At 36.9% G+C, this 26,442-nt stretch overlaps 2 protein-coding genes across 5 annotated transcripts in view; both read left to right on the top strand.

Annotated features, from left to right (window-relative positions):
• The first annotated feature begins 1,795 nt into the window (after positions 1-1,795).
• Positions 1,796-15,493, top strand: serpine2 (serpin peptidase inhibitor, clade E (nexin, plasminogen activator inhibitor type 1), member 2). 3 transcript variants are annotated; one of them, XM_079609574.1, is made up of 10 exons: positions 1,885-2,021; positions 3,858-4,132; positions 6,255-6,482; positions 7,310-7,507; positions 9,734-9,932; positions 11,808-11,905; positions 13,957-14,043; positions 14,794-14,877; positions 14,985-15,057; positions 15,098-15,222. In XM_079609574.1, the coding sequence occupies exons 2-9, from the start codon at positions 3,883-3,885 to the stop codon at positions 15,020-15,022; spliced, it is 1,182 nt and encodes a 393-aa protein (XP_079465700.1). In that variant the 5' UTR covers positions 1,885-2,021; positions 3,858-3,882; the 3' UTR covers positions 15,023-15,057; positions 15,098-15,222. The 3 variants fall into 3 exon arrangements, with proteins under 3 accessions (XP_079465699.1, XP_079465700.1, XP_079465701.1); XM_079609575.1 differs by having other exon boundaries at positions 14,985-15,067; positions 15,098-15,116; XM_079609573.1 differs by having other exon boundaries at positions 1,796-2,021; positions 14,985-15,493.
• Positions 15,494-16,889: 1,396 nt separating this feature from the next.
• wdfy1 (WD repeat and FYVE domain containing 1) overlaps positions 16,890-26,442 on the top strand; it is a 46,362-nt gene continuing 36,809 nt past the window's right edge. The window contains exons 1-3 of one of the 2 annotated variants that reach the window (XM_079608933.1): positions 16,890-17,247; positions 23,583-23,650; positions 25,639-25,712. In XM_079608933.1, the coding sequence (XP_079465059.1) occupies positions 17,111-17,247; positions 23,583-23,650; positions 25,639-25,712 (279 nt within the window). In that variant the 5' untranslated portion in view covers positions 16,890-17,110. The remainder of the gene's footprint in view (positions 17,248-23,582; positions 23,651-25,638; positions 25,713-26,442) is intronic. The other variant, XM_079608936.1, reaches the window with a different exon arrangement.

The following is a 26,442-nucleotide window of genomic DNA, read 5'->3' as shown; positions in this document are numbered from 1 at the left end:
CATAGTCTGGAAGCCGACTCCTTCCTTATGTCTCTCAGACGGTTCACGGCTAGACGAGGGAAACCCCATGAGCTCTTGTCAGATCAAGGCACAAACTTCAGAGGAGGTGAAAGAGAGCTAAAGGAAGCTTTTACAGCTCTTGCTCCAGATCTGCAGAGACAATTGGCTAAACAGCAAATTGAATTCCATTTCAACCCTCCTAGCTCACCACACTTTGGAGGTTGTTGGGAGCGAGAAATTCGCTCCTTGAAAAACGCATTGATGGTGACTCTAGGAACTCAATCAGTGACCTTTGAGGTCCTTCAAACTGTGCTGGTGGAGATTGAAGGGATATTGAACTCCAAACCACTGGGATATACATCATCTGATGTTTCTGATCCCGACCCCATTACTCCAAATTGTCTCCTAATGGGGCGGCCAGACGCTTCACTCCCCTTGACAGTATATCCCCAATCTGAGCTGATCAGCCGACGGCGATGGCGCCACAGTCAGATCCTGGCGGACCAATTCTGGAGACATTACCTCAAATTCTACCTCCCAGGTCTTCAGAACCGTCAAAAATGGCAAAAGGATACTCCAGACATCCAGGTTGGCACTACGGTGTTGATCATCGATCCTCAGCTACCCAGAGCTCTCTGGCCTGTGGGAAAGGTGTCGGACGTATTCCCTGGGGCTGACACCAGAGTGAGGGCAGCCAAGGTTCAGGTGGGAGAAAAAACGTACACTCGGCCAGTTGCACGCCTCATACAATTACCTGCCATTCCTGATTAAAGTAATTGTAACCGACAGTAGAATAGAAGCCTTTTGAATGTGTACATATTTCCTTACATAAATCTGGGGGCGGCTGTAAAAAAGGCTATAGTTTGCTGTCAATCTAACCTCTCTCTAAAATCTCTCCCTCTGTATTCCAAGGCACATGCACACACTGCACCTTGTCTGAGCCAATCAGCGTCCAGAAACCTTGACCACGTGATCTCCCCCCGCCCTCACAGAGACAGTATGACAGTGTAGCGGGACGCGGAGACTGACGCTGAAGTTACAGCAGTATAAACTGTTTATATCGCTTTTCGGACAAAGTGTTGTGCGTGAATGCAAAAGTAAGTTTGCAATCCTTAATTATACACTCTGAGGACTGCATTCGCTCTTGGAAACAAGTTATTATGCCCGTGATGTGACGATATACCATAGATGTGTGTGTGTATTTCCCATCGTGTATTCATGCTTGTAACTCTACCTCGTTAACTTAAGTTACACTTGTTTTATTATTACATGTTAAGTTACTGTTCGAAGCGAAGTTTGTGGTATTTTCTGCTATATTTAATGGGAGAATTGTTGTAAACAATTTGCTATGCACATGCGCTGTCTTAACCCAGACAGAGCGGCGCTATACAAGCTTCGCAGCCTTACAAGGTGTCAGATTACAGCTGTGCGCTGTATATAATATATAAGTTTCAGCCTACCTTACCTTTGTTTTCAGTTATCTCTAATAATGTGCATGTTTAATTATTAATGTGATTTTATCGTGCTACATTATTGCTTATGTTTAATTGTTGTAACTTTCATTATTGTTATTATTATGTATATTCATGTTTATGTTACTGTTTATTTTATAGAAAATCACAACACAACTACAAACATAACCACGGTCTGTTGAGTGGTGACAATAAATGGGTTATTCCCTGAAAGCAAGTGCATCTTCGTTCTCGTCTCTAATAGGACAGTCTTTGGTGGGTCAGCACCCTGAACTGGCAACTTGTATATTATAAGTGCTATCAAAACAAAAGCATTTTTTCAGGAACGTTCGACAGCCGTTGGTTGTGTATGTTTACGTCAACCACACACGTCATGGGTACCTAATTAATATTCAGAATGTCGCAGTGTTCGTATGTATGAGAAGGCGGAGGCTCAGGACCGAAAGAAATAAACGGAGTCTCGGCAGCGAGCGCGAGGAGAAACACGGACGCTCGCGGAAGACACGCGCTCTCTACCTGCGTATCTAACGAATAGACGTGCTTGTCCAGGTTAGTGAAGCATATTATATAAATTAAATATCTCTTATTTTTCTCTCTCCTCCTCATACACAGTTACCTACTTAAATCATGCATTACTAACAGCTGCTTTAATTCCTGGATGTTTGTTATAGATGTGTTTTTTTTTTAGGTCTAAGGATACAAACATACAGAGGCTTGTTTTTTGGGGTTGTTGACTTTGAGTTGCAGACCCCCGCCCCTATTTGTGCTCAGACTGAGTTTTAAAGCCTATAATTAAACACACTTGCAGAAGCGGCTATAAAAAGTGTCCTGCGGTCATCGGAAAATAACGCTTTACTCGTGCAATATACAGAAAACACCGTTAACTGTCATCAGACTAAAAGACCGTATTAAACATAGCCTATACCAGGGGCCGGTTGCAAACCATCTAAGACTATCTTGCAAGTTTTCTTTAAGACTGTTAATAACTTTCATTAGTCAGTTAAAATATATCAAATGTAAGTTGGTCTAGTTTGAAACCGAAAAACTACCCAACTGCTCATCCAATTTGGCCTCTGGTCACATAAAACTGTTACAAGACCAAATCATGTTTTATTCCTCTAGGACTAACATTAGGACAAAGTACAGTTGCTTAGACTAGTTTTACAAGTTAGTCATCTTATTTTTTCCTTTAAAACTGGTGATTGATTGGTTTTAAATCTAAAAAGTAGCCTGATTACCTCTTGGTTAACTGCTAGTTGGTCAAGACTGTTTATTGAGTGTTTATGTCTCTGTAAGAACATTAGATGTGTTTTTGCCAGCCTAAAACTTTTATTAGATGAGATGAGATAGGTTTAACTGTACTAAGACTAACTGTTTTATCTAAATTTCTTGAAGGTCTATGAAGGGTTGTGTGTTTAAAATGTTTTTAATGCACCGTAATATGGTCATAATATTTGTCAGGATTGATAGTTGTGCCGTAGACTCATAGTTGTGAAATGCACTAATGAATGATTAATCACAACAGTCTGTTGGCAAAATATGTCAGTAGAGTTATGATGTAACGATGTAATATGAAGTCAATTTTAAGCAGTCACATTCTCTCTCTCACACACACACACACACACACACACACACACACACACACACACACACACACACACACTTGCACATACACACAAACTCTCTCTCTCTCTCTCTCTCTCTCTCTCACACACATACTCTCACACTTACTTGCACATACACTCAAACTCACACACACACACACACACACACACACACACACACACACACACACACACACACACACACACACACACACACACACACACACACACACTATCCTTAATCAAATAAATTCCTGAGCCGCAGGCCTGTGTGACGGGAAATAGAATAGCTCAGGAGTGTGTGAGTGTGTGTGCAGCACAGATCCTAGAGACCGGAGGATTGTGGAAGAGTGTGTTGCTCGGAGCCGTCCGTCCTTTATTCAAGAAACGCTTATGCAAAAAAAAAAAAAAAAAGGGTCTGTGTCCCGGAAAATCGTTCTGCTCTGAAGAATACTGATTAGATCGAGTAAAACCAGAGATCTCTGACAGAAGCTGGTTTTTGAGTTGTGGTTTGTGTAAATGTTGTCCATCCATCCATCCATCCATCCATCCATCCATCCATCCATCCATCCATCCATCCATCCATCCATCCATCCATCCATCCATCCATCCATCCATCCATCCATCCATCCATCCATCCATCCATCCATCCATCCATCCATCCATCCATCCATCCATCCATCCAAAAATGAAGTGTATGAAAACAACAAAACATGTAATTGTAAAAAGAATTAAAATACAGCTTTAACTTTATCCTCCCGTCTGTCTGTGTCTTCTCCAGGTGAGCTGCCTGTGTGTCCCTCACGATGTGTGTCTCGCTGCACCTGTGTGTGTTGCTGGCGGTGTGTTCTCTGAGTGTTTCTGCGTCCTCGTCTTACGGCGAGCGAGGCTCTGATCTGGGCCTGCAGCTGTTCATGCGTGTGGTCCGGGACAAACCCCTGGAGAACGTGGTCATGTCCCCTCACGGCGTGGCCTCTGTCCTGGGCATGCTGCTCCCGGGGGCCCACGGGGACACTCGCCGGCAGATACTCAACGGCCTCAAATACAAGAAGACGGGTGTGTGTGTGTTTGCTCTTCATTTACACTCCATAAGCATCATAACATGGGTCAGATTTACTAAATGCTTGTGTCAGTGCAAACCCTCTTTTGGCTTTAAAGGAGAACTCCGGTCAATTTTAACATTGAGCTCAATTTTTAGTAAATTTGGAGTGCTGTCAATACCAAGTCCAAAGTAGTCGATTGTCGAGTTCACGCGCATAGGTTTAGTTACCTATGATCACGCGCGTGAACTCGACAATCAACTACTTTGCACTTCGACCGAAAACAGGATGTAAATACAGGTATGTGCGCTGGCTGATTATCATTTTTATTCATATCTTTCACATCTAATGCAGTCAGATTCACTCGTGTTCACTCTGAAGGAATCACTCAACATGGCTGGGCACTTGTAATGACACATCAAGGATGATAAGAGAAATAAAAGTAGGTTTAAAATTAGACCCCATTGAAGTCAATATGGTGCAAATTTTAAAAAGAGGATAACACGGTGTAGGCAACACCGATTTTTGTCGTTGTTCTCTGTATTGACAGCACTCCAAATTTACTAAAAATTGAGCTCAATGTAAAAATTGACCGGAGTTCTCCTTTAAGAAACTGCGTTCTGGATTTACTAAACACACGCTGTGAGAAATGAGGGTTAAAAATGACCTTATTGCATGTGGATTTGTAGGAGTTTCCCTGTCAAACCACTACATTTATGGGAGGAGAGTATTTAAATGAATCATGCAACATGATTTGCTCCATTATTACCGCCCTAAAAAAAGCATGTCTTACCTGATTTTGGACCTGACATGACATTGAACTTGTGCTTTGTAGAGCTGCACGATTAATCGTTAAAGTCTTTTTTGAGTGAGTCATTGAATCATTAATTAGGAGTTTCCCTGTCAAACCACTACATTTATGGGAGGAGAGTATTTAAATGAATCATGCAACATGATTTACTAAGGTTTGCGCTCGGTAATTTCCTGGTGTTTGCACCATTATTAACTGCCCTAAAAAAAGCAAGTCTTACCTGATTTTGCACCTGACATGACATTGAACTTGTGCTTTGTAGAGCTGCACGATTAATCGTTAAAAGATTACGATCTCGATTTAAACACCCACACGTAATCTTATACCGACATTACAATGATTTGCCTTTTTTATTAAACCTTTAACAAAATCATACCAGAACATTGAGATCAGTTGACATGTAGATATGAAAAAGCTTCACAAACAGTCTTTTCAACCACACAGTATCATTATTTCTGTCTTACAATAATTCAGATTATCAAAGAAGTACTGAGATAAAAGTTCATAGTTTGTACATAAACTTTGATATCTATGGTAGCGATCAAAATAGAGTAAATCCTATTGAAAGTAACGTGACGCTTCAAATAACGATGATATCTTTTACATCGTTACACCAGTAGGTGGCGACAAGTGACTCTTAAAAAGTTATTTGTAATTGAATCGTACATTCGAGATATTCATTCAAATACGCTGATTTATACAGTAATAAAACAAGTAAAGTCTTTTTGAGTGAGTAATTGAATCATTTATTCAAGATATTCATTCAAAAATGCAGATTCATCCAGTAATGAAACAAGTGAAGTCTTTTTGAGTGAGTCATTGAATCATTCATCCAAACCAAGCTTCCATATGCAACAATGGAGAATATGGGGAAAATATTGTGTGTTATTAACATTCAAGCATGAAACCTTATTATTGTAGAGCCCAAAAACTAAATCAAGACTTGCATAATATAATTAGAATTCTTTCTAATTACTGCAGCCATTAATATTAATAGAATCGAGATCTCTATTTTAAAACAAAAAAAAAAGATGATTCTCGCTTTATCCAGAACCGTGCAGCTCTAACGCATTGTCACTAGATCACCCGCACCAGTTTCCACTCCCATCTGCATTTCATTAGATTGTGGCTTCACACTAGGTTTAGTAAATCTGGCTCTGAGTGCGTAATTCAGCTTTTTTCACGCCTCCAAAAAAGTAGCATGTGGAGCACCATAAATGTTCAATTGATTTTTGCCTGGCAGGCTATAAAATGGGCAATTGAAAATAGCAATTTCAACCCTGTAATTTATATATAAAATAATTTTGTGTGTTTGTTTTGCTCTTAGGTCCATATAAGATGTTGCGGAAGTTGCATAAGTCCCTAACGACCAAATCCAACGCTGATATTGTGACGATCGCCAACGCGCTGTTCCCCAGCGAGGGCTTCAGCATGAAGGAAGACTTCCTGACAGCCAACAGGGAGAACTTCCTGTGCGACAGTCAGACCATTGACTACAGCGACCCAGAGAAGGCTGCGGAAACCATTAATGAATGGGTGAAGAACAGCACTAAAGGTACACCTCACGTTAACCTCTGACCCCTGGATCTGATACCCTGACCTCTGGCCTGGATTACCGAAGAAGGATTTTACAATGCAACTCGAAATGTGATATTTATCCCTAAATAAGCTCTAAGCCCTAAGATTAGAGCTTTTATTGTTCAATATATATATATATATATATATATATATATGTGTGTGTGTGTGTTTTTTTTTATGCCGGTATATATAATTGTATTTATTTATTTATTACATGTATATATTGGTATGTTCATGTAATAGCCACTTTAATAGTCATTAATAGGCTACAATATGAGTTCCCATAATTTTTTTTTTCAATATTTGATTCCAATATACAAACTTTATTTGTTTATTTATTTAATATTTTGTATCTTTTATTATTAATCTTAAGAACATTTTCCAAGTCATGTATCAAAAATTTTAAGGAACATATGAGCTCAATTATTGAAAATGAATTTACTTAAACCTAATAAAGTTTATCAATAACTGAAAACCAAAAAATTTCCAAATAAAAAAACATTTTATTTATTTATACCAATAACACAAATCAGTGTTTTAAACTTTATTTATATGTCCCACGTCTCTCCTCCCCTCCATGTTTTTGTTTTTTTTTGGCAAAAATTGCAATTCTTAGACAAAATAGACAGAAAACAGCTGATATAATATTTAGTTAGTTAGACCTCCTGATGTTGTCCATTCAGTGACCGTTTGATGAAAAAGAACACACTTTTCCGGACACATTTAGTACTCTATTTGTGTGCCAATTAATTTGTAATATTATTTTATACTATAACCTGCTGTTTTTTTTTTTTTTTTTTTCAGGCCATATTCCCACTCTTGTCCAGCCGGATATGTTCGATCCGGTTCTTACTCGTTTGGTGGCTGTAAACTCCATTTACTTCAAAGGTCTGTGGAAGTCCCGTTTCCAAGCCCAGAACACCAAACCCAGAAGCTTTACTGCAGGAGACGGAAAGTCATACAAAGTGCCCATGATGTCCCAGCTCTCCGTCTTCAGCTACGGTGAGATGGTACACACACACACACACACACACACACACACACACACACACACACACACACACACACACACACACACACACAGAACTGAGAGATTTTCCTGCCACGTGATTCATGCCATTGTCTGGCTACGTGTCTAACTCTTTTCCAGAAACGGCGATGCAATAAAAACGTGGCTACTTTTTAAATATCTGGGAACACTGGAGTATTTTAACTTTACAATTCCTCATAACCCAGGAGATGGGAATAAAATTGGTGCAAAATGTGAATAAATTGAATTCTAATGTAAAAGCCAAGAGTGTCTGGCCGTGAGCAGAAGGATTTAATCCATGAAAACACCAATAAACTTCAGCTCTTTTACTGGCTTTGATATAAGCACTTTACAAGTAGAATTAAGTGTTTTATAGACTGCACTTATAAAGTTCACCGGGGTGACTGGGATATGATCCATACACGCATGTGTCAGGTTTTGTTCTTTTATATACTGAAATTTAGGTTCATAAAACTAATATTTAAAGAGGCCATATTCTTGTAGAGCCCAAAAAACTAAATCAAGACTTGCATAATAAGTTTTCATGCTTGAATGTTAATAACACATTATTTTCCCCATATTCTCCATTGTTGCATATGGAAGCTTGTTTTCGCCACAGAATAAAACATGAAAAAGGTAATTGATTTTTTTTAAATCTCACAATTCTGACTTTTTTTTCCCTCACAATTGCGAGTTTACATCACGCAATTCTGTCTTTATTTCCCAGTCAGATATTAATAAAGTCAGAATTGCGTGATATAAAATGGAAATGGCAAGAAAAAAAATATTTTCTTTTTACTTTATTAAGGTCCTTGCACACTGAGTCCGAAATTCTCATCCGAAATTTTTGCACGTTCAAAAATAAATACGACCTCACGTTATTCTAATCACGCTTACACACTGCCTCCGAAACTTTCATCCGGCATAAAAAAATTAGGATCGGGTTAAATATTTCTGCGTTTTTCACATCCGTAGCAAGTATTTTGATAGGTGTTTTGACTGGAATGTTGGTTACACCGAATGACGGATACGACTCAGTGTTCAAGGACCGATACACGCAATTGACCCTTCGCAGGGAGCTTGATTGACAGGTGATCTGACCAATCATACTTCGTCATCCGCCATTTTGTCCGACAAAGTAGTCAGGAGTTAGTAGATTAACATGGGAGGATTTGAACTTGTGAAGCGGAGTACTGACGCCTTTCCGCGGTTAAAACAACATTCCTTCTGATGTTCATTCATGTTTATTTGATGCTATAAATGAACTAGAAGGAAGAGATGATCGGTTCACGAGCAGCTTTAACTGAGGCTCTACACTACAGCGATCTGTCAGGCACATTAAAGAGCCACAAAACGGTATTTATTGTTTAAATTTCTTTTTAAAAATGACCAAATTTGAAGGATGAGACTTTGTTTAATGTTTAATATCAAAAGTAACCGAAAAGTAACCTGGTCTGTCCTGTCAGTCAGTGTGTTGTCAGTCTCCTCTCTGCTCCGCGATGTATTTTTCACAGCGTGAGAACATGGTGTGTGTGAGAGCGGCGTCGCTTGTCGGGCATAGCGACTAAGGGGGGCGGGTCTTTGCGAACGGTCAATTGTGACTTTATATCTTGCAAATCTGAGAAATAAAGTCAGAATTGCGAGATGTTAAACTCACAATTGCGAGGAAAAAAATCGCAATTATCTTTTAAAGTGTTTTATTCTGTCGCGGAAACCAGCTTTCAGAGTTGCAGCTCCTCTCTTCCTGGTATGTCAGTCCTCCTTCTGAAAAGCACACTGTGCTCTGATTGGTCGGCTGGATCAGTGTGTTGTGATTGGTCTAGTGCTTGAAGCGTGTTTGGGAAATGTCCCGCCCCCTTACCATAACTTCGAGTTTCAACTCACTACTAACTAACTCAACAGGCCCCGCCCCTTTATTCTGCATATTAATTATTTAAATGAGGAATATTGTGACGTGTTCGTTCCCAGAAGAAACTCAAGTCTACAATGGAGGCGTTTCAGGGAGTTCAGAAACAGTGACACTGATTTAGAGAATAACTCCCGCTGGAGGGACTTTTTCATACTCAAACAGCAACATTACACACTAAAGAAAGATGAACATGAAAAAAAAAAAGCATAATATTTCCTCTTTAATAGTTGAGAGACCCAGTGTGCAGCATAAAGCCTGATCCGTTTCTTTGTTCTTGTTTTTTCCTCAGGTCAAGCCAGCACTCCTGAAGGTTTGAAGTACACAGTGATCGAGCTGCCGTATCATGGTAATAGCATGAGCATGTTCATTGCGTTGCCGTCAGAAGAGGCCACGCCCCTGTCGGCCATCTTACCTCACATCTCCACAGCGACTGTCCAGAGCTGGACCAAACAGCTGACCCCGAGGAGGATGCGCTTCCTGATGCCGAAGTGAGACACCCGTCGTCAGCCCTATCTTTTAAAGGGGGGGTATAATGCCCTTTTCACAAGATGTAAAATAAGTCTCTGATGTCCCCAGAGTGTGTGTGTGAAGTTTTAGCTCAAAATACCCCACAGATATTTGTATATAGCATGTTAAAATTGTCACTTTTTGAAGGTGAGCAAAAACGCACCGTTGTGTATCTGTCCCTTTAAATGCAAATGAGCTGCTGCACCCGGCACAGGGGGCGGAGCTTCAAGAGCTCGTGTCCTTAGCAGCTCCGATTACTTTTGAAAAATTTAAAAAACCTTTAGCCTTTTATGTTCAAACCGAAAGATGGACTTTCGAAGAAAAGTGTTTCAAAAAGTGTACTTTCAAAGAAGTGACAACATGTAGACAACATTTCTGAATGGTTAGTTGGTGAATTTATGTCGCTTATGTGTAGTTATCTTCTAGTCGTTGATTAGCATATTCTGTCTTGATAATCTTGTTGATACACACTAACTAAAGTTGTCATAATCAACCCTTTAATGTTCACTTCGAAATCACCCCCTAAACCCTCTTTCACTATTCCCTACGTTAGTCCCCTAATCCCGTTCACTTGAAGGAGTGAATGAAAAGAAGTGAGGGAATTCGGACACTTGTTGTTGCAGTGCAATGTGGGATTGAATAAGTGCACTCAATAATGGTTTCGGACACCATTACAAATGGCTGATCCCTCAAATAACGCCCTATTTAAGGGTATAGGGGATTTCGGATTCCGCCTTGGACTTTTTCCCCCCCAAATCAGTCATTTTATAAGGCATCTTTTGTATGATGCATTGCTATTTTAGTATTATTCATACTATTATAGTTTTGAATTCGCTTTTATTTTCAGTTTTCATTGTAATTTTAGTGTATTTTTTTTGTATCTTTTTAAATATTTCTATATATCTTTTATTTATTTTGTTTTAGTTTTACTAATTGTACTTATGCATTTCAGTTTAGTTGTCAAGAAAACAGAGAATTTTTGCTTAATCTTTAAGTTTAAAGGTTTGCATCTGATATTTGCTCAAAGCGTGCAGGTTATGACTGACATGAGGGTGTGTAAACTATGACAGAAAGTTGATTGTGTTTCGTGGACTATTCCTTTCACAGGGTTTAAAACCCTTTACATACTTAACCCTTGACATAGTCTTTAGAAAAGCAGCTGCAAAAGTGCAGAAATTTAGTGTTATGGAAGCACATTTTTGCCACAAAAGTCATTATTTGAGCGATCCTATTTAAGTCACAATTATGAGATACAAATGTCATTTTTTTAATCTTTTTATCTCAACAATTTGACTTTTTATGCTATAATCTTGACTTTTTAATCATAATTTTGACTTGGTATATTATTTTGACTGCCATAATTGACTTTTTATCTCATAATTATGACTTAGTTAAAATTATGCATAAAGTCAAAATTATGACATGCTGTCAAAATATGCAATAAAAAGTCAAAATTATGACAGTTAAAATTATGGCATAAAGTCAAAATTATGACAGTGTGTCATAATTTTGACTTTTTATTTCATATTTTGACAGTATGTCATCATTTGACTTTTTATGCTATAATCTTGACTTTTCTCATAATTTTGACTTTTTTATTTCATGTTTTGACAGTATGTCATCATTTTGACTTTTTATGTCATTGTAACTTTTGGCTTTTAAATCTCATGATTATGACTGTTTATTTAGTATTTGCATTTTATTTTATTTCAATTACAAAAACGAATTTGTAAAATTTTTAGTTAACGATACCAACACTATGAGCTGTAGTAAATCTGCCGTACTTTGTGGACTCATTATTTCCCAGGACAAGCACCACTAACACTGTCTGTCTCCTCCTCTTCTTCTTCGAGTAGATTCACAGCTGAGGAAGAGCTGGATTTGCAGGCTCCTCTCACAGCCATGGGAATCAAAAACATCTTCAGTCAGAGCAAGGCTGATTTCAGACACCTGAGTGAGTGACAGCTGTCAGTCATGCACAGCATGAGTTCATCTGGTGTGCGTATGCTTGTGCTTGAACTAATGATATGGTTGGTTGTTGACTGTGAACTTCAGCCGCATGAATCACGTCTCTCAGTGGAGTGTGAAGATGAGTCAGAGAGACTGGTCACTGTCCTGTTCTCCTCAAAGCCTTTGCTTTATTACGGTCATTCACGTTGTTAAACACACACTTTAACCTCAATTGCAGCGAGCAGTGAATCCGAGAAAAGCTCAAAGTCATGGTTCAACATCACACACATGTTATGCTTTCAATGGAACACAAAAGGAGATTTGTTTTCCCCATACAAAAACATGTCTGTCTGTCAAAAATGATCATACAAGCTCTTTTTGGAGCTTGACAGGCACTGAAATATCATTGTATGGACTAAAGAAAGTCATACAGGTTTGGAAGCATGTGAAGAGGAGTAAATGATGACCGCATGTTAAGCCCTTTCTATTCTTGAACCTTGATTATTGGTGTTTAGAAAAGCATAACTATTTGAACGAGGGCAGAGATTCAGTGTTATGGAAGCTTATTTGTGCCACATAAGAAAATAAAAGTCATCCTTTGATAAATCATAGTCATCATATCTATCATAGTTGAAAGTATGAGATACTAAGTCATTATTATGACAGTTGGATTTTTTTTATAATTATGACCCTTTTATCTCATTATTATGATTCGGTATCACATAGTTACAATGCCATCATTGCCATCATTATTTATGCCATCATTTTGACTTAATATCTCATAGTTATGGCTTTTTTATCTCATAATATTGACTTTTTTAACTAAATTTGATATTTTATTCTCATCTGTTTTCTCAGTTATTTTTTGTTTGTTGTCAAATTCAACTTGTCATAATTATGACCTTTTTTATATCATAGTTATAACTATATTATAGTTACTATTTGCATAATAAGTTTTGGCTTTGTCATTATTATGAATTTGAATGTCATAATAATGACTTAATTTGCCATCATTTTGACTTTTTATCTCATAATTATGACCTAGTGTCTCATAGTTATGACTTTTTATCAGATAATGTCAACTTTTGTCGTAAGTTTTGGCTTTTAACTTTTAGATAGAAGATAGACTTCTAAAGATAGTCTTTTATTATCAAAATGATCACTTAGTATCTTTTAACATCAACTTTTTGTGACTTTTATATCATAGTTATTACTTAATATATCATAGTGACCACTTTTCGTCATATTTTTGACTTTTTGTCATAATTTTTGGCTTTTATTATCATAATTATCACTTAGTATCTTATAAGAACAACTTTTAAGTCATAATTATGACTTTTTATATTATAGTTTTGTCTTAATATATCATAGTTACAGCTTTTTGTCATAATCTTGACTGTCAGACAGTTTTTGGCTTTTATTATCATAATTATTACTTACTATCTCATAATTACAACTTATTATAGTTATATAGACATAATTTCAAATTTGTATCATGACTTTTTTATTTCATAGTTATGACTTAGTCTTAGTGTCTCATCATTACAAATTAATTTAGACTTTTTTCATGGCTTTTATTCTCATAATTATCACTTAGTATCTCATAATTTCTATATTTTATGTCATAAAATTGACATGTTATAGTTATAATTTAGCAAAGCATGATTTTTTTTTTCATGTGTGGTCGAAATGGGCCTCCATACAATGTTGAAAGTATCAAGCAGGAAAATATCAGCAATGTCCAAGAGAATCTGTGGAAAAATGAGAGGGACAAATATGAATACATACTAAAATACAGAGAAAAATACAGTCTGAAGTGTTTAGTTCTGTTGCCCCCGTGTGGCCGTGAGATACAATGACATGATGACTGTCTTTGGTGGATGGATGACATTAGGATGAGCAGTTCTGCTCTATTAGCTGAATAGTGATTATTTTGTATGGTTATGAATGCTTATAACTAATACAAATAACATGTATGACTGTTTATTGCTGTACAACATCATAAAAGATTTGATGGTTATTAAGTGTAGTCTTTATGTTTGCATTATGTAACAGGTTCGGAGTCTGTTTACGTGTCCAACGCCCTTCAGAAAGCCAAGATAGAGGTCAATGAGGATGGAACCAAAGCCTCTGCTGCCACAAGTAAGTTACTGTGTCATAAATCTTCTTAAAGGGGTGGTATAATGCCCTTTTCACATGATGTAAAATAAGTCTGTGATGCCCCCAGAGTGTGTGTGTAAAGTTTTAGCGCAAAATACCCCACAGATATTTTTATATATCATGTTAAAATCGTCACTTTTTGAGGGTGAGCAAAAACGCACTGTTTTGTGTCTGTCCCTTTAAATGCAAATGAGCTGCTGCTCCCGGCACAGGGGGGCGGAGCTAAAACAGCGTGTGTCCTTTTACCTCACACACACACACACACACACACGCACTGAACATTTCAAAAACGTTTAGCCTCAAACTGGAGTCAGACAATGATGGAGAGACTCAAGAAGAAGTGACAACATGTAGAAGCAACAGGACATTTCTGAATGGTTAGTAATTATCTTCTAGTCATTGATTAACATATTCTGTCTTGATAATCTATAAATCGTGTTCCGGGGGCGGGGTTTATGCAAATTATTGGGTTGGTGATGTCACTAACCCGGGAGGAATGTCGTGTAGTTCCTACCAGCCGTCCTTAAAAAAACAATTTCTTTAAAAGCAAATATCTCCCTTTGCTTTGAACTTTGAGCGTTGTAACTTTGCAGGTGTTGTTTATGCTCAAACTGCAGCATTACACACTAACTAAAGTTAGAAAAGTGAAATCATACTCAACCACCCCTTTAAAGTCAGAAGTTGTTGGCCCTTCACCAATGGTCATGACCCGCGTGTTCTCTCTCATTTCAGCTGCAATCTTGCACGCCCGATCTTCTCCTCCGTGGATGGCTGTGGACAGACCATTCCTGTTTCTTATCAGACACAATCCTACAGGTACACACACACACACCGCTCACACACTCACATCTGTTTCATAGTTATTATGAATCTGTAATATTAAAATGTCCTGACTGTGAAATCTGATCTCGTTCTCCTCTCAGGAACCATCCTGTTTGCTGGCCAGATCAACAAACCTTGAGCCCAGAGATCAGAGGGTTACACACACACACACACACACACACACACACACACACACACACACACACACACACACCGATATTTTAAACTTTTGTCCTGGACTGCGTGTTCAATTTCTCAAGTGTCTTTTTACCCTAATTTTTACTTTGTCTTTGCATTGCATTTCTGTTTTCTTTATATTCTTGGGGAACATTTTATAAGATTTTATATATGGTTTATAATTTGTGTCTAATGCAAACGTTCTCACAAAATGTGTGCAACTTAAGTGCTGAGATAACTTTTGTTTAACTTTAACTAAGATATTTTTATGTTCTTAATAGTGTCAATTTATTTGTCATATCAATGATACATTTTCATAAATATGAGTCATATTTTATTAAATAAGGTACTTAAACTGGTTCACTTTGTGTCTTTCAACTCTGACAACTTTTGTAAACATTTGTTGTTTATTTAATAAAGTACACTCAATTTATTTGTTTTGTAGTTTTATTTATTATGCTTGATTAACACTGATATATAATACCAATACTAGATACTATTAATGGCAAGACAAGTTTATCGGCTAAAGTCCATGTCATGCATAATGGTAATTTAAAGTGGATTTTTTTTTCATAAAAAATATTTTTGTTATATTACATTTACACTATATGTTATATTTATACATATGTTAGGCTAAATATATTCACAATTGTGTATAATTATCTAAAAAATAATGTAAATGTAAATAGTGTAAACTGGGGTTAAACTGCACTGGGGTTAAAAAATGCTGGGTTGTTTTAACCCAATTTTGGGTCAAATATGGACAAACCCAGCCATTGGGTTAAATTTTTAAATTGCAATTTTGATCCAACGTTTGGGTTTGTCCATATTTGACCCAACATTGGGTTAAAACAACCCAGCATTTTTTAGAGTGTGGGTTACACTGTTATATAAATAGTGTTAAACTGCCCAGTGTTCTTCAGAAAATGCAAATTCTGCAGTTTTCCAGCATATTTTGCATATTTGAACCCTGTCCAGCAGAGACTGCATGATTTTCAGATCCATCTTTTCAAACTGAGGACAGTTGAGGGATTCAAACACAACTATTAAAAAAGGTTTAAATAGACGGAACAGCTCCAGAAGGAAAAACGATGCATTAAGAGCCGGGGTTTGAACAATCTTCCAGGAAACATGTAGGCTATAGTATTATATTAGCAGAACTAAATGAAAATATTTGATATATTTAAATAAAATACGAAAAATTTCGACATCTTTAGGCTATACTGTTCAAAAGTTTTCACCCCCTTCGTGTTTCTTTTTTTCTTTGAATTGCGAGAGAAAAAAGTCGCTTTACACCTTTTCTATTTTTTATTCTAAGCTTCCATAGCTACCTTTGGTATCGAAATTGGAATTCGGAATATCGTAATTTTTACTGGTATCTAAGATTTTTGCGTCATAACTGGCTGCTGGTAAAAAATATTTATTGACGGTAATTTTTCTTTAATCACCAGCCATTGGCAGGTGTGGCAACAACAACAAAAAGTTAGTTTTAGGCCCTGGTTGTAAAAAAAACACACACAAAAAAACATTACAAATGTATTGTATTGGATGTTAAAATTATACAGAGTAGTTTGGAAGTAACCTCGGTCCCTAGTACACGTAGCCTACATCACATAGACGTCTTTTTGATGTGCGTGTTTACATCTGGAAGATGCTCACCTGCAATAGCCTACATGTATAGGACGTTCCCTGTCAGATGTCAAATACACGTTTAGAAAATGTCTTTAGAGATGTTATGTTAGTAAACAGTTTCCAGATTAAGTGATCTTTAACACATCTTGCAGATGTGCGTCTGCTATTGTTTGTGAGTTTTTAATGTCCTATTATCACTGTAAAGCTGCTTTGAAACAACCCTACATAAAGCGCTAAAAATGAAGACGACTTGACTTGACTTTTGACGGTCGCGTTTTTACGGAGCGTTACGGTATCTTGCGCTGTTTCGGTTGAACTTCCTCAACGCTCAGCTGACTCGAGAGGAGGAATCATCACACACACACACACACACACACACACACACACACACACGGAGGGAATCAAGGGGAAAACAGCGATGGCGGCGGAGATCCACTCGAGGCCTCAGAGCTTCAAACCCGTCCTGTTAAACAAGATCGAGGGCCACAGCGACACCGTGAACACGGCCGTGCTGATCCCGAAGGAGGACGGGGTTATTACGGTCAGCGAGGACAGGTAACGTTACACGCGCCGGTGTAAACACGAACACACAATGTGTGACAACGCTGAAATCTAGCTACACTTCTCTCGTTTATCTGTTTATTTGGTTAAAAACATTCATGATTATTCTCCTACAAGAATATCTATAGTGGGACATGGTAATACCATGGTAACGTTACTATAGGATAAATTTACCATGTTTAGGGTAACGTTACTTCCATGATACATGTACAAAACATCATGGCAAGTGTTTTGAATAGAAGCACTTGAACTTTACAAGATTGTTGTTTGAAAACTTCAGAATTGAAGATACCATTACCATGGTAATCATAAAGTAGGATAGCCTATGTGTGCGGTTGTTGTTACCACAGTGAAACTGTGGTAAGTGTGTGTGTGTGTGTGTGTGTTTGCTACAAATGTCATAATGTGGCCACAAATCAAAAGCAGAATGATTCTTAAAGCTTGTCACAGTGTTTGAAGATCTTGCTCATTTATTTAGATTTTACAACAATTATTATAGTACGCTATGTGAAAGCAGTTCTGTAACATAAGAAGAAACTGCTCTTGTAAATCATAATTATGATGTAAAAAAGTAGAAATTACACTAAAAGTCATATTTCTGAGAGGAAAAGTTAAAAATATAAGTCAGAAAGGCATGTCATGAATATGACTTGGTATGTCTATGTCATAATTTTATGTGTATTTTGGACTTAGGCTATATCAAGTTTGTCGATGATAGATTACAGGCCAATATATTATGTTTTATTTATTACTACTGTGTGGATTAGTGTTATTGTGGTAGCTTGACGAAATTAGTTTAAAGTGACTGATTTACTGACAGCTTCTGACCTGAAAATATGACTAAAAAAAGGAAGAAGGTACAATTTTTTGGGTGAATTAACACTATTTGTAGAACATCCCATATTATTTTATTATTTTATTAACTTGGCATAATAGGTGATTACCATGGAAAATATGGACATGTTTTGCTTTTAGATATTGTTCTCCATTTAAATGCATTTTTGGACAATATTATTTGTGTTGTTCACCTGGTTTATAGAGGAAAACCTACTGGAAAATGCAACTTAAAGGGATAGCTCAAAAATGTAAACAATCCTATAATTTACTCACCCTCAATCCATCGGTTTATATGGCTTTCTTCTTTCAGACGAACACAATCAGAGTTATATTAATAAATATCCTGGGTCTTCCAAGCTTTATAATGGCAGTGAATATAGTAACTTAGATTTTGAAGCCCATAAAAACCCATCCATCCATCATAAAAGTAATCCATTCGGCTCCAATGGGGTTAATAAAGACCTTCTGAAGCGAATCGATGCGTTTTTGTAAGAAAAGTATCCATATTTGTAACTTTATAAACTATAATCACTGGCTTCCGGTAACGGCCGTACGCAAGTCGAGTTCCACCTGAAAATATGACCTAAAAAAAGAAGGAAATTATTTTTTTTGGGTGAATTAACCCTTTAAACCAGCCTTAGGTGGCTAGCTGGTCTTTGAGCATGACCACACTGGTTAAGACAATTTTTTTTGCTATTTGTTACTGGGGTTTTGGATATTTAGTCAGCCTAAAAGTTCAGCAAAGCACCTTAGGTTGGTTTAAGAAATTTTCTTCCGGTGACGTTGGGTTAGTTCCTCTCGTGCTTTGTTTCTGCAAGGGAAATCATATCTGATGTCTTCATGCATTTCAAAGTACTCGTCTTGCATTTCTAAACAATGACACCCTTTTAAAGGGGAACTTGGCAACTCTAGCCATTTCTTCGCTGATTTTCACTTTTGTTGTCGCATGTTTTCTCAACGAATTTTTACAACACGGTCGTACAAAAAAACTCACTTGCTACCGCTGCCCATGTGCATATGCTATTATCGGAGCCGGACAACTTTATCGTGTGGAGCTATGTCTACCGAGGTGGGTAATAACATAGAAATACATAATAAAGGCTTAGATGTCTCGTCCGTGCTGCTGGCCAATGGAGGTCGACGTCCACACCTGGCGGCCATCTTGTCACAGTCAGCTCGCTCACTCGTAACATTGTGATTTAATGGTGCATATACTTTTTAAATAACCATAACTTGCTCAATTTTCTACCGATTTTCAAACGGGTTGATTTGACACTGCATACTTATGAATAATTATAATATTATATATTTCAACATGTTCAAGCATCCAGAATTATAGCCACGTTAATAACGTTTGTAAGAAACCAAACCGTTTGTAAATCCGTCAAGATTTCACCTTACATCAGGTACCACAGAGCCCGCCAGAAAGCTTGCCTGTGACAAGATGGCCGCAGGGTGATGACGTTTGAGACTCCGCCGTAAGCCTTATTATGTATATCTATGGGTAATACATCATTCATAGTACATGTGTTTATGTCGAATTGCCGTAAAGCAGTTCATGCTTCTCTCTCGTTCTCGCTTCTTACGAGAGTTCCTATTTCCAACTTACCGGGACGTTAGTCCCCATGTTGCAGGGTTTGCTTTCCGCCTGGGAACGCTGGGGGGAGCGGGAAAAGTCACAATTTCACCAGAACAGGTTATTTAACCATCCAAATGATTTCTAAACGGTTTTATTAAGTTGAAATAGTCGCCAAGTTCCCCTTTAAAATGGGATTTATAAAACGGATAGTTCCGGTCCTTGATTCTGATTGGTTGAGCCGCGTTCGAAGCCATTGTAAATTACTCGACAAACACACACCTGTGACCGCATTACATTAGTGTTACTGCACAACTGACCCTTCGTATGGAGCTTGATTGACAGGTGATCGGACCAATCATACTTCGCCATCACCATTTTGTCCGACAAAGCAGTCAGGAGAGTTAGTAGATTAACATGGGAGGATTTGAACTTGTGAAGCGGAGTACTGACGCCTTTCCGCGGTTAAAACAACATTCCTTCTGATGTTCATTCATATTTATTTGATGCTATAAATGAACTAGAAGGAAGAGATGATCGGTTCACGAGCCGCTTTAACTGATGCTCTACAGCGATCTGTCAGACACATTAAAGAGCCACAAAATGGTATTTATTGTTTAAATTTCTTTTAAAAAATGACCAAATTTGAAGGATGAGACTTTGTTTAATGTTTAATATCAAAAGTAACCGAAAAGTAATCTGGTCTGTCCTGTCTGTCAGCGTGTTGTCAGTGTCCTCTCTGCTCCGCGATGTGTTTTTCACAGCGTGAGAACATGGTGTGTGTGAGAGCGGCGGAGCTTGTTGGACATAGTGACAGTAACTAAGGGGGGCGGGTCTTTGCGAACGGTCAACTGCCGTTTGTGTTTCTTTGTTGCTGCATGTGTTGCTTAGCAACCTCTTTGGAACAACATTGCTTGGCGGAGGAATACATGTGCTGATAACGTTGTATTTTTTGCTGCTGGTGTTTATTTTATGAATAAAATAAATATTAAAATGCATATTTTTATGGAGTATCCGTTTTAATTTACATTAATTAAATAACATTAATTTACTCCACTCCACGTCGTGCCTAACAACGCCCCTAAGCTGTTCTAAATTCACTGTAAAACACGGTTTCGTGAGTGCTGTATTAAGCATGTTTTTAAATGCTGAACAGGAGAAACGACTGGCATCAACAGCATGTGTTTCCAGATGCCCATTAAGGGAAGCTTAAAGATGATCAATTAGCTAGAAAACAGCTCAAGATTTTCAACACGTGACGTTAGAGAAGCAGATCTAAAAGAGAGGAGTTGTAATCATACAGAGCATTTTGAAGATCAAATCTTATTTGTGCTGTCATAATCAGTGGCGGAGCCAGGATTTTTTCATGGGGGTGGCCAGGCAAGGGCCAGCAACCAGTCTAGGGTGGCACAGAAATTTTTATTATTTTAATTTAAAAATGAGTTTGACTATAAGCATTGGACTGTTTTAGTGCCTACACTACTGAATACAGTTAATTTATACTTATACTTGTAATTGAGATAGTAGTGAATTAGGAATCATGGAATACTGAGTGAATTTTTATCTTTTTTATTATTATTATTCACCACCTCAGGCATATTAATAAAGGGGCACATACTAAGTTCAACTTGCTCAGTTAGCTTGCTTCTGGTTCTCAAAACCCCCAATAGCTTGTTCTACATTGTTGCACCTTCATGAATGAGACATGCAGATAACTACTGTAGCTCAAAGATTAATCAACCTTCAGTGAATTTTATATAATCATTGAATTCTTCAACCAACCAGTTTGTCAAAAAAAAAAGTTGCAACTGAAAAAGTTAACACTGCATATTAGTTGTCAAAATAAATATTGCAACAGTTCTATCATAGGCTACCTAAATTAAAAAGGGAAAAAAATGTCTCTTTTGAATCCCCATGTGCAAGAATGTGAACAAGGCGGAAGTCAACAGCACATAAATGCCAGAATGTAAAATTAGTTATTTTATGGGTTTAAAAATGATCCATTTTTGTCCTCTTTACAAATTAACGCCAGCTAGTACAAATGCACAGTGCTTATATTTATTTGTAGGCTACATTTAAAAATGACATCAGTTTGCGCCTTATATTGTGATCTCACATAGCAGATTATTTTAGTCAGAGTTGTAACAAATACATGATGCATGCATGGAGTTTTGACACAGCTTTAATCGCCTTTTTGATTATTTCACGAGTCAATTGACGTCAAAACACGCCGCATTTGCGCACCGTATTTGCACAGTACAACGTCTGACAGGACAGTAAAGTTAGTTTTACTGACATTTGGCCTGACAAAATCTCATCTTACCGAAGATAGCCAAATAATGTAGGACAACGCGCGCCGCTTTTCTCAGCATCTGACAGAAGTGTCACCAGCTTTCACACACATCTTTCAAAGTGGCATCAAAAAAGGTTTACGCTTGTTGTTTCTTTGACTGCACACTAGCGACGGTCTTGCAACCCACCAGTTGAGAAACATTGACTATTTACTATGCGTATATCACTGTCTGTTGTTCTGCTGAAGCTCGTTCGGCACCTGCACATTTCCGCACTCGTTTGACTTGCGCTGGCGCTGAGGTGCAGTTGGAGTGCGCGTCTCACTTTTTTTTTGTGTGTGGTCTTAAAGAGTACGGTTCTGCGTTAAAAAAATGTAATTCTTGACGATAAAAAAAGAGACAGAAACAGCAGTTGTGAGAGGGGTGGCCAAAGGGGTGGCCAAGCTTAGGCAAAGGGTGGCCACGGCCACCCCTGGCCACCCCCTAGATCCGCCCCTGGTCATAATCATTTATATAGTTGTGAATGAACATGCTTTGCTAGTTTTTCCAATCTCTGAATATATTTAACACCGCTCGACAGAGACGTGTGTGTTCATGTCCTGATTACCTGCATTATTTGCCATGAGAGAGAGCAGGTGCACACACACACACACACACACACACACACACACATACACACACATATGAAACACTCGAAGTTTAGCAGGAACTGAAACTAAATGAACAGAGTTCAGCTGCGCCGGGGACGTGTGTGTGTGTGTGTGTGTGTGTGTTTCTGTGCATGACCATCACACTTCAGCTGCTAATTTTGAGTTATTCAAATCATATTATATTATTTATTGTTGTCAAAATAACCATGATTAACATAAGTTTATATATGAAGACTTCAGATGCAAAAGTCTCTAAGTGCCATCTGAAATTTCCTTCTAAAATGTTTAGCATTTTTATCAAGCTCGTATATTTGAGTTCAGTTATTATTAATAATATTATTAATAGCTCATTTTCATTGCCATTAAAGTGAAATAACTGAACATAAACATACAAGCTTGATAAAAATGATCATTCTAGAAGATGGCATATAGGCTATGTATATAAAAATACATGTATACATAGTGTGTGTGTGTGTGTGTGTGTGTGTGTGTGTGTGTGTGTGTATATATCTAAAAAAATTGCATCTAACCTAAAAACTTTAAAATATATGTGTCTATATATATATATATAAATACATAGTGTGTGTGTGTGTTTTAACCTAAAATATATATTTAATTTTTTTTAGGTTAGATGCAATTAATCAAGATTAATCAATTTGACCGCATATATATTATTTATTTATTTTATTTATATATAATACACATACACCCATATATGTTAAAAATGTTCATGTTAGATGCGATTAATCGATTTGAAAGCAATAATTAGCCTATATTACATTATTATATATATGTGTATGTGTATATATATATATATATATATATATATATATATATATATATATATATATATATATATATATATATATAACTTTTCATGTTTCAAACAAATAAATATTGGCTATATTAATTTGGGTTGATTCTTATAAGATATTTCTTGTTTTATTTGAATGTCTTGTTGTTTGTTTCTTTCAGGACGATTCGAGTGTGGCTGAAGCGAGACAGTGGACAGTACTGGCCCAGCATCTACCACACTGTGTCCTGTGAGTGTCATTCAACCAAAAATGAAAATCCTGTCATCATTTCTTACTCGTGGAGCATGTGTAGCGTAATGTTCATTTTCTTTACAATGAAAGTGAATGGAATCTCAAATATGGTGAGAGCAGGTTTGATGTGAGTGACACTGAGCATTAACCAAGAGGAAAATAACACGTTTTTAACACACTGTCTCCTGTTGCCTCACACACTGTACATCCACCAGTGTCACCAGTAAGTGCATGATGGTTTAATGTGCCATTGCTCTTTTTGTTTGAGTTGGTTGACAAATTCTGGATCAAACTGGATCTGTGTTTGAGAAAAAGTAGGATTGTTGGAGAAAAAATTGTTTTGAAACTGTTATTGTTTTACACTTTTATACTATTTATTAGTATTTTTGATTAGCTTAATTCTTTTTCCAGTTTTTATTTTAATATTAATCATCTTGAAATTGGCTTTTTTTTGTCATTTTTATTAGTTTAGTCTAATATTTCTATTGAGCCTTAATGTATTTTATTTTCAGTTTTTGATTTAGTAATTGTGGTGCTTGGAGTGGCACGATTCTAGAAAAATTGAGAATCACGTTTAAAAATAAAATAAAAATAGAGATCACGATTCTGAACAGACAACTAAACAAAATAACATGTAATTTACTAGAGGTTCTGACAAAATGTTCATTGCTGCAGTTTATTTAAAATGTTTTAATTAATTTCAATGGATTATTTAACCCTTAAAGACCTAGAACATTCTTGGAGCACCTGACTCGCCTGTACTTTTCCTTGTTTTTCTGACCCATTATAGCAGTGAGCATCAAGTGCATATATCATTTTAAACAGGCGAACCTGAAGTCTCCATCTAGCTCATTTAAATTGACAATTTTACAATTAATTTTTTCTTGGAATGGAAAAATTTACCAGATTTAAGAAAAACGGTAGCACATTTTAAGTGATTTTTTTTTTTTTTACTCAACTCAAACAAATCCTCCTGAAGTTTGGAGTTTTTTTCCTTTAGAAATTTTTACTTGGATATTCTAGATATACAGATAAAATTTTGACTGCATGTAACAATCCCTAGGCAAGTTATAGCCATTTATTACAACATTATTATAGGCGATTTTCAGTGAAAAGCTGTTTTATTTTTATTTTTTATTGACAATGTAGATGTGTCCAAAAAAATAAATAGAAAACATTGTAATTGAACACTGAAGCAAAAGTGACATACCGGTATATATATATGTATTTATATATATAAACCAATCTGGGCATGAGGATGGGACTAAGCATCAACAATAACAGTTTGGCTCAGAGAAACAAACCGTATGGGTTTCTATGACGAATCAATGCTGATAAAAACCTGATGACGCAATCACATTCACAACGGAGCCTCTGAATGTCCAAACGATTAACCTGATACCACATAAAAGCCGTTAATCTCCTCTTTATGGGACTTTTTAAAGCATACAGATTGGATTAGCAGTTCAAAAGTTATTAAACATTTAAGAACAATAGTTATGTTTAGCCGCCGGCAGCTGTATATGACTTTAATGGTTAAAAAGAAAGCGGTTTGCATGAATGATAAACATTACTCTATGAATCAATCAGTGTTTTTTAACGAATCTCTTGAATGAATGATTTTTATCAGTCACTTGTCGCCATCTACTGGTGTAACGATATAATTGATACAATTGCAAATTGAAGTGCAAATTCTGGTCGCTTCTGTCGACAACAGTGTTTATATCCGAACTATAAACTTTTATCTCTGTACTTCTGTAATAATTAAAAAAATTGTAAGACAGAAATAACGATACTGTGTGGTTGAATATTTATACATGATGATAACCGCTGTCTCTGGATCAGAACGCAGATCTTTTACCGATTAATCGTGCAGCTCTAGTAGTACTTACACTTGTTTTCAAGGCAACATTTCTAATTTTAAGCTGTTTAAGCAGCAGAAACCTCAGAGGAAGTTGCTCAAGTGTCTCTCTCTCTCTGTCCAGCTCCGTGTTCCTGTATGTCGTATCACCACGAGAGCAAGCGGATCTTCATAGGGCAGGACAATGGGGCCGTTGTGGTAAGTGTCACCGTATCGCCCCCACGAGGGCCAGAGTGTTTGCAAATGTTGAATATTATATATCTATTATCATCCTACTGAGGCTAAAATACATTTATGCCTTAATCTCCGAAAACATTATTTATGTCCTACATTTCATTCAGTGCAGACTCATTTTCCATCAGTTATGCTTTGCAAATTGGAATGTGTGCAAAGGATTGTGGGTCATTGAAGGACACGAATGATATCCTTCAAAACGAGCTGAATAGAGGACGCGAAACGAAGGCTGCATTTCAAGGATTCTTCAATTTGAGCCGAATCTCTTTAGATGATTAGTGAGGGCAACTGTTCATATTTTGAGTATTAAAAAGATATTTCACCCCAAAAAAATGTTCATCTTCATCTCATTCCCAACCTGTGTGATTTTCTGTGGAGAACAAAGTGAGATGTTTAGCAGAATGTTCACACTGCTCTTTTTTTGTATCCAATGGACGTATACGACTGTTAAAAATTGGGTGTTGGTTAGAATTATTTTAATTATTCATTTAAAAAAAAAAGTCTTCTTTTTCTCACCAAGGCTGCATTTATTTGATAATTTAAAAAAATATATATTCTTACAATTTCAAATAAGTTTTCAGTCTTCAGTGTCACATGATCCTTCCGAAATCTGATAGGTTTGTCATAATATGATAATTTGAGAGACATTTATGATTATTATCAATGTTGAAAACAGCTGCATTTTTTTTCATGA

Source organism: Phoxinus phoxinus (assembly GCF_949152265.1).
Source record: "Phoxinus phoxinus genome assembly, chromosome: 4".
NCBI classification, from domain to species: Eukaryota; Metazoa; Chordata; class Actinopteri; order Cypriniformes; family Leuciscidae; genus Phoxinus; species Phoxinus phoxinus.
The sequence above is the reverse complement of the archived record's forward strand: the minus strand, read 5'-3'. Positions and strand labels throughout refer to the sequence as shown.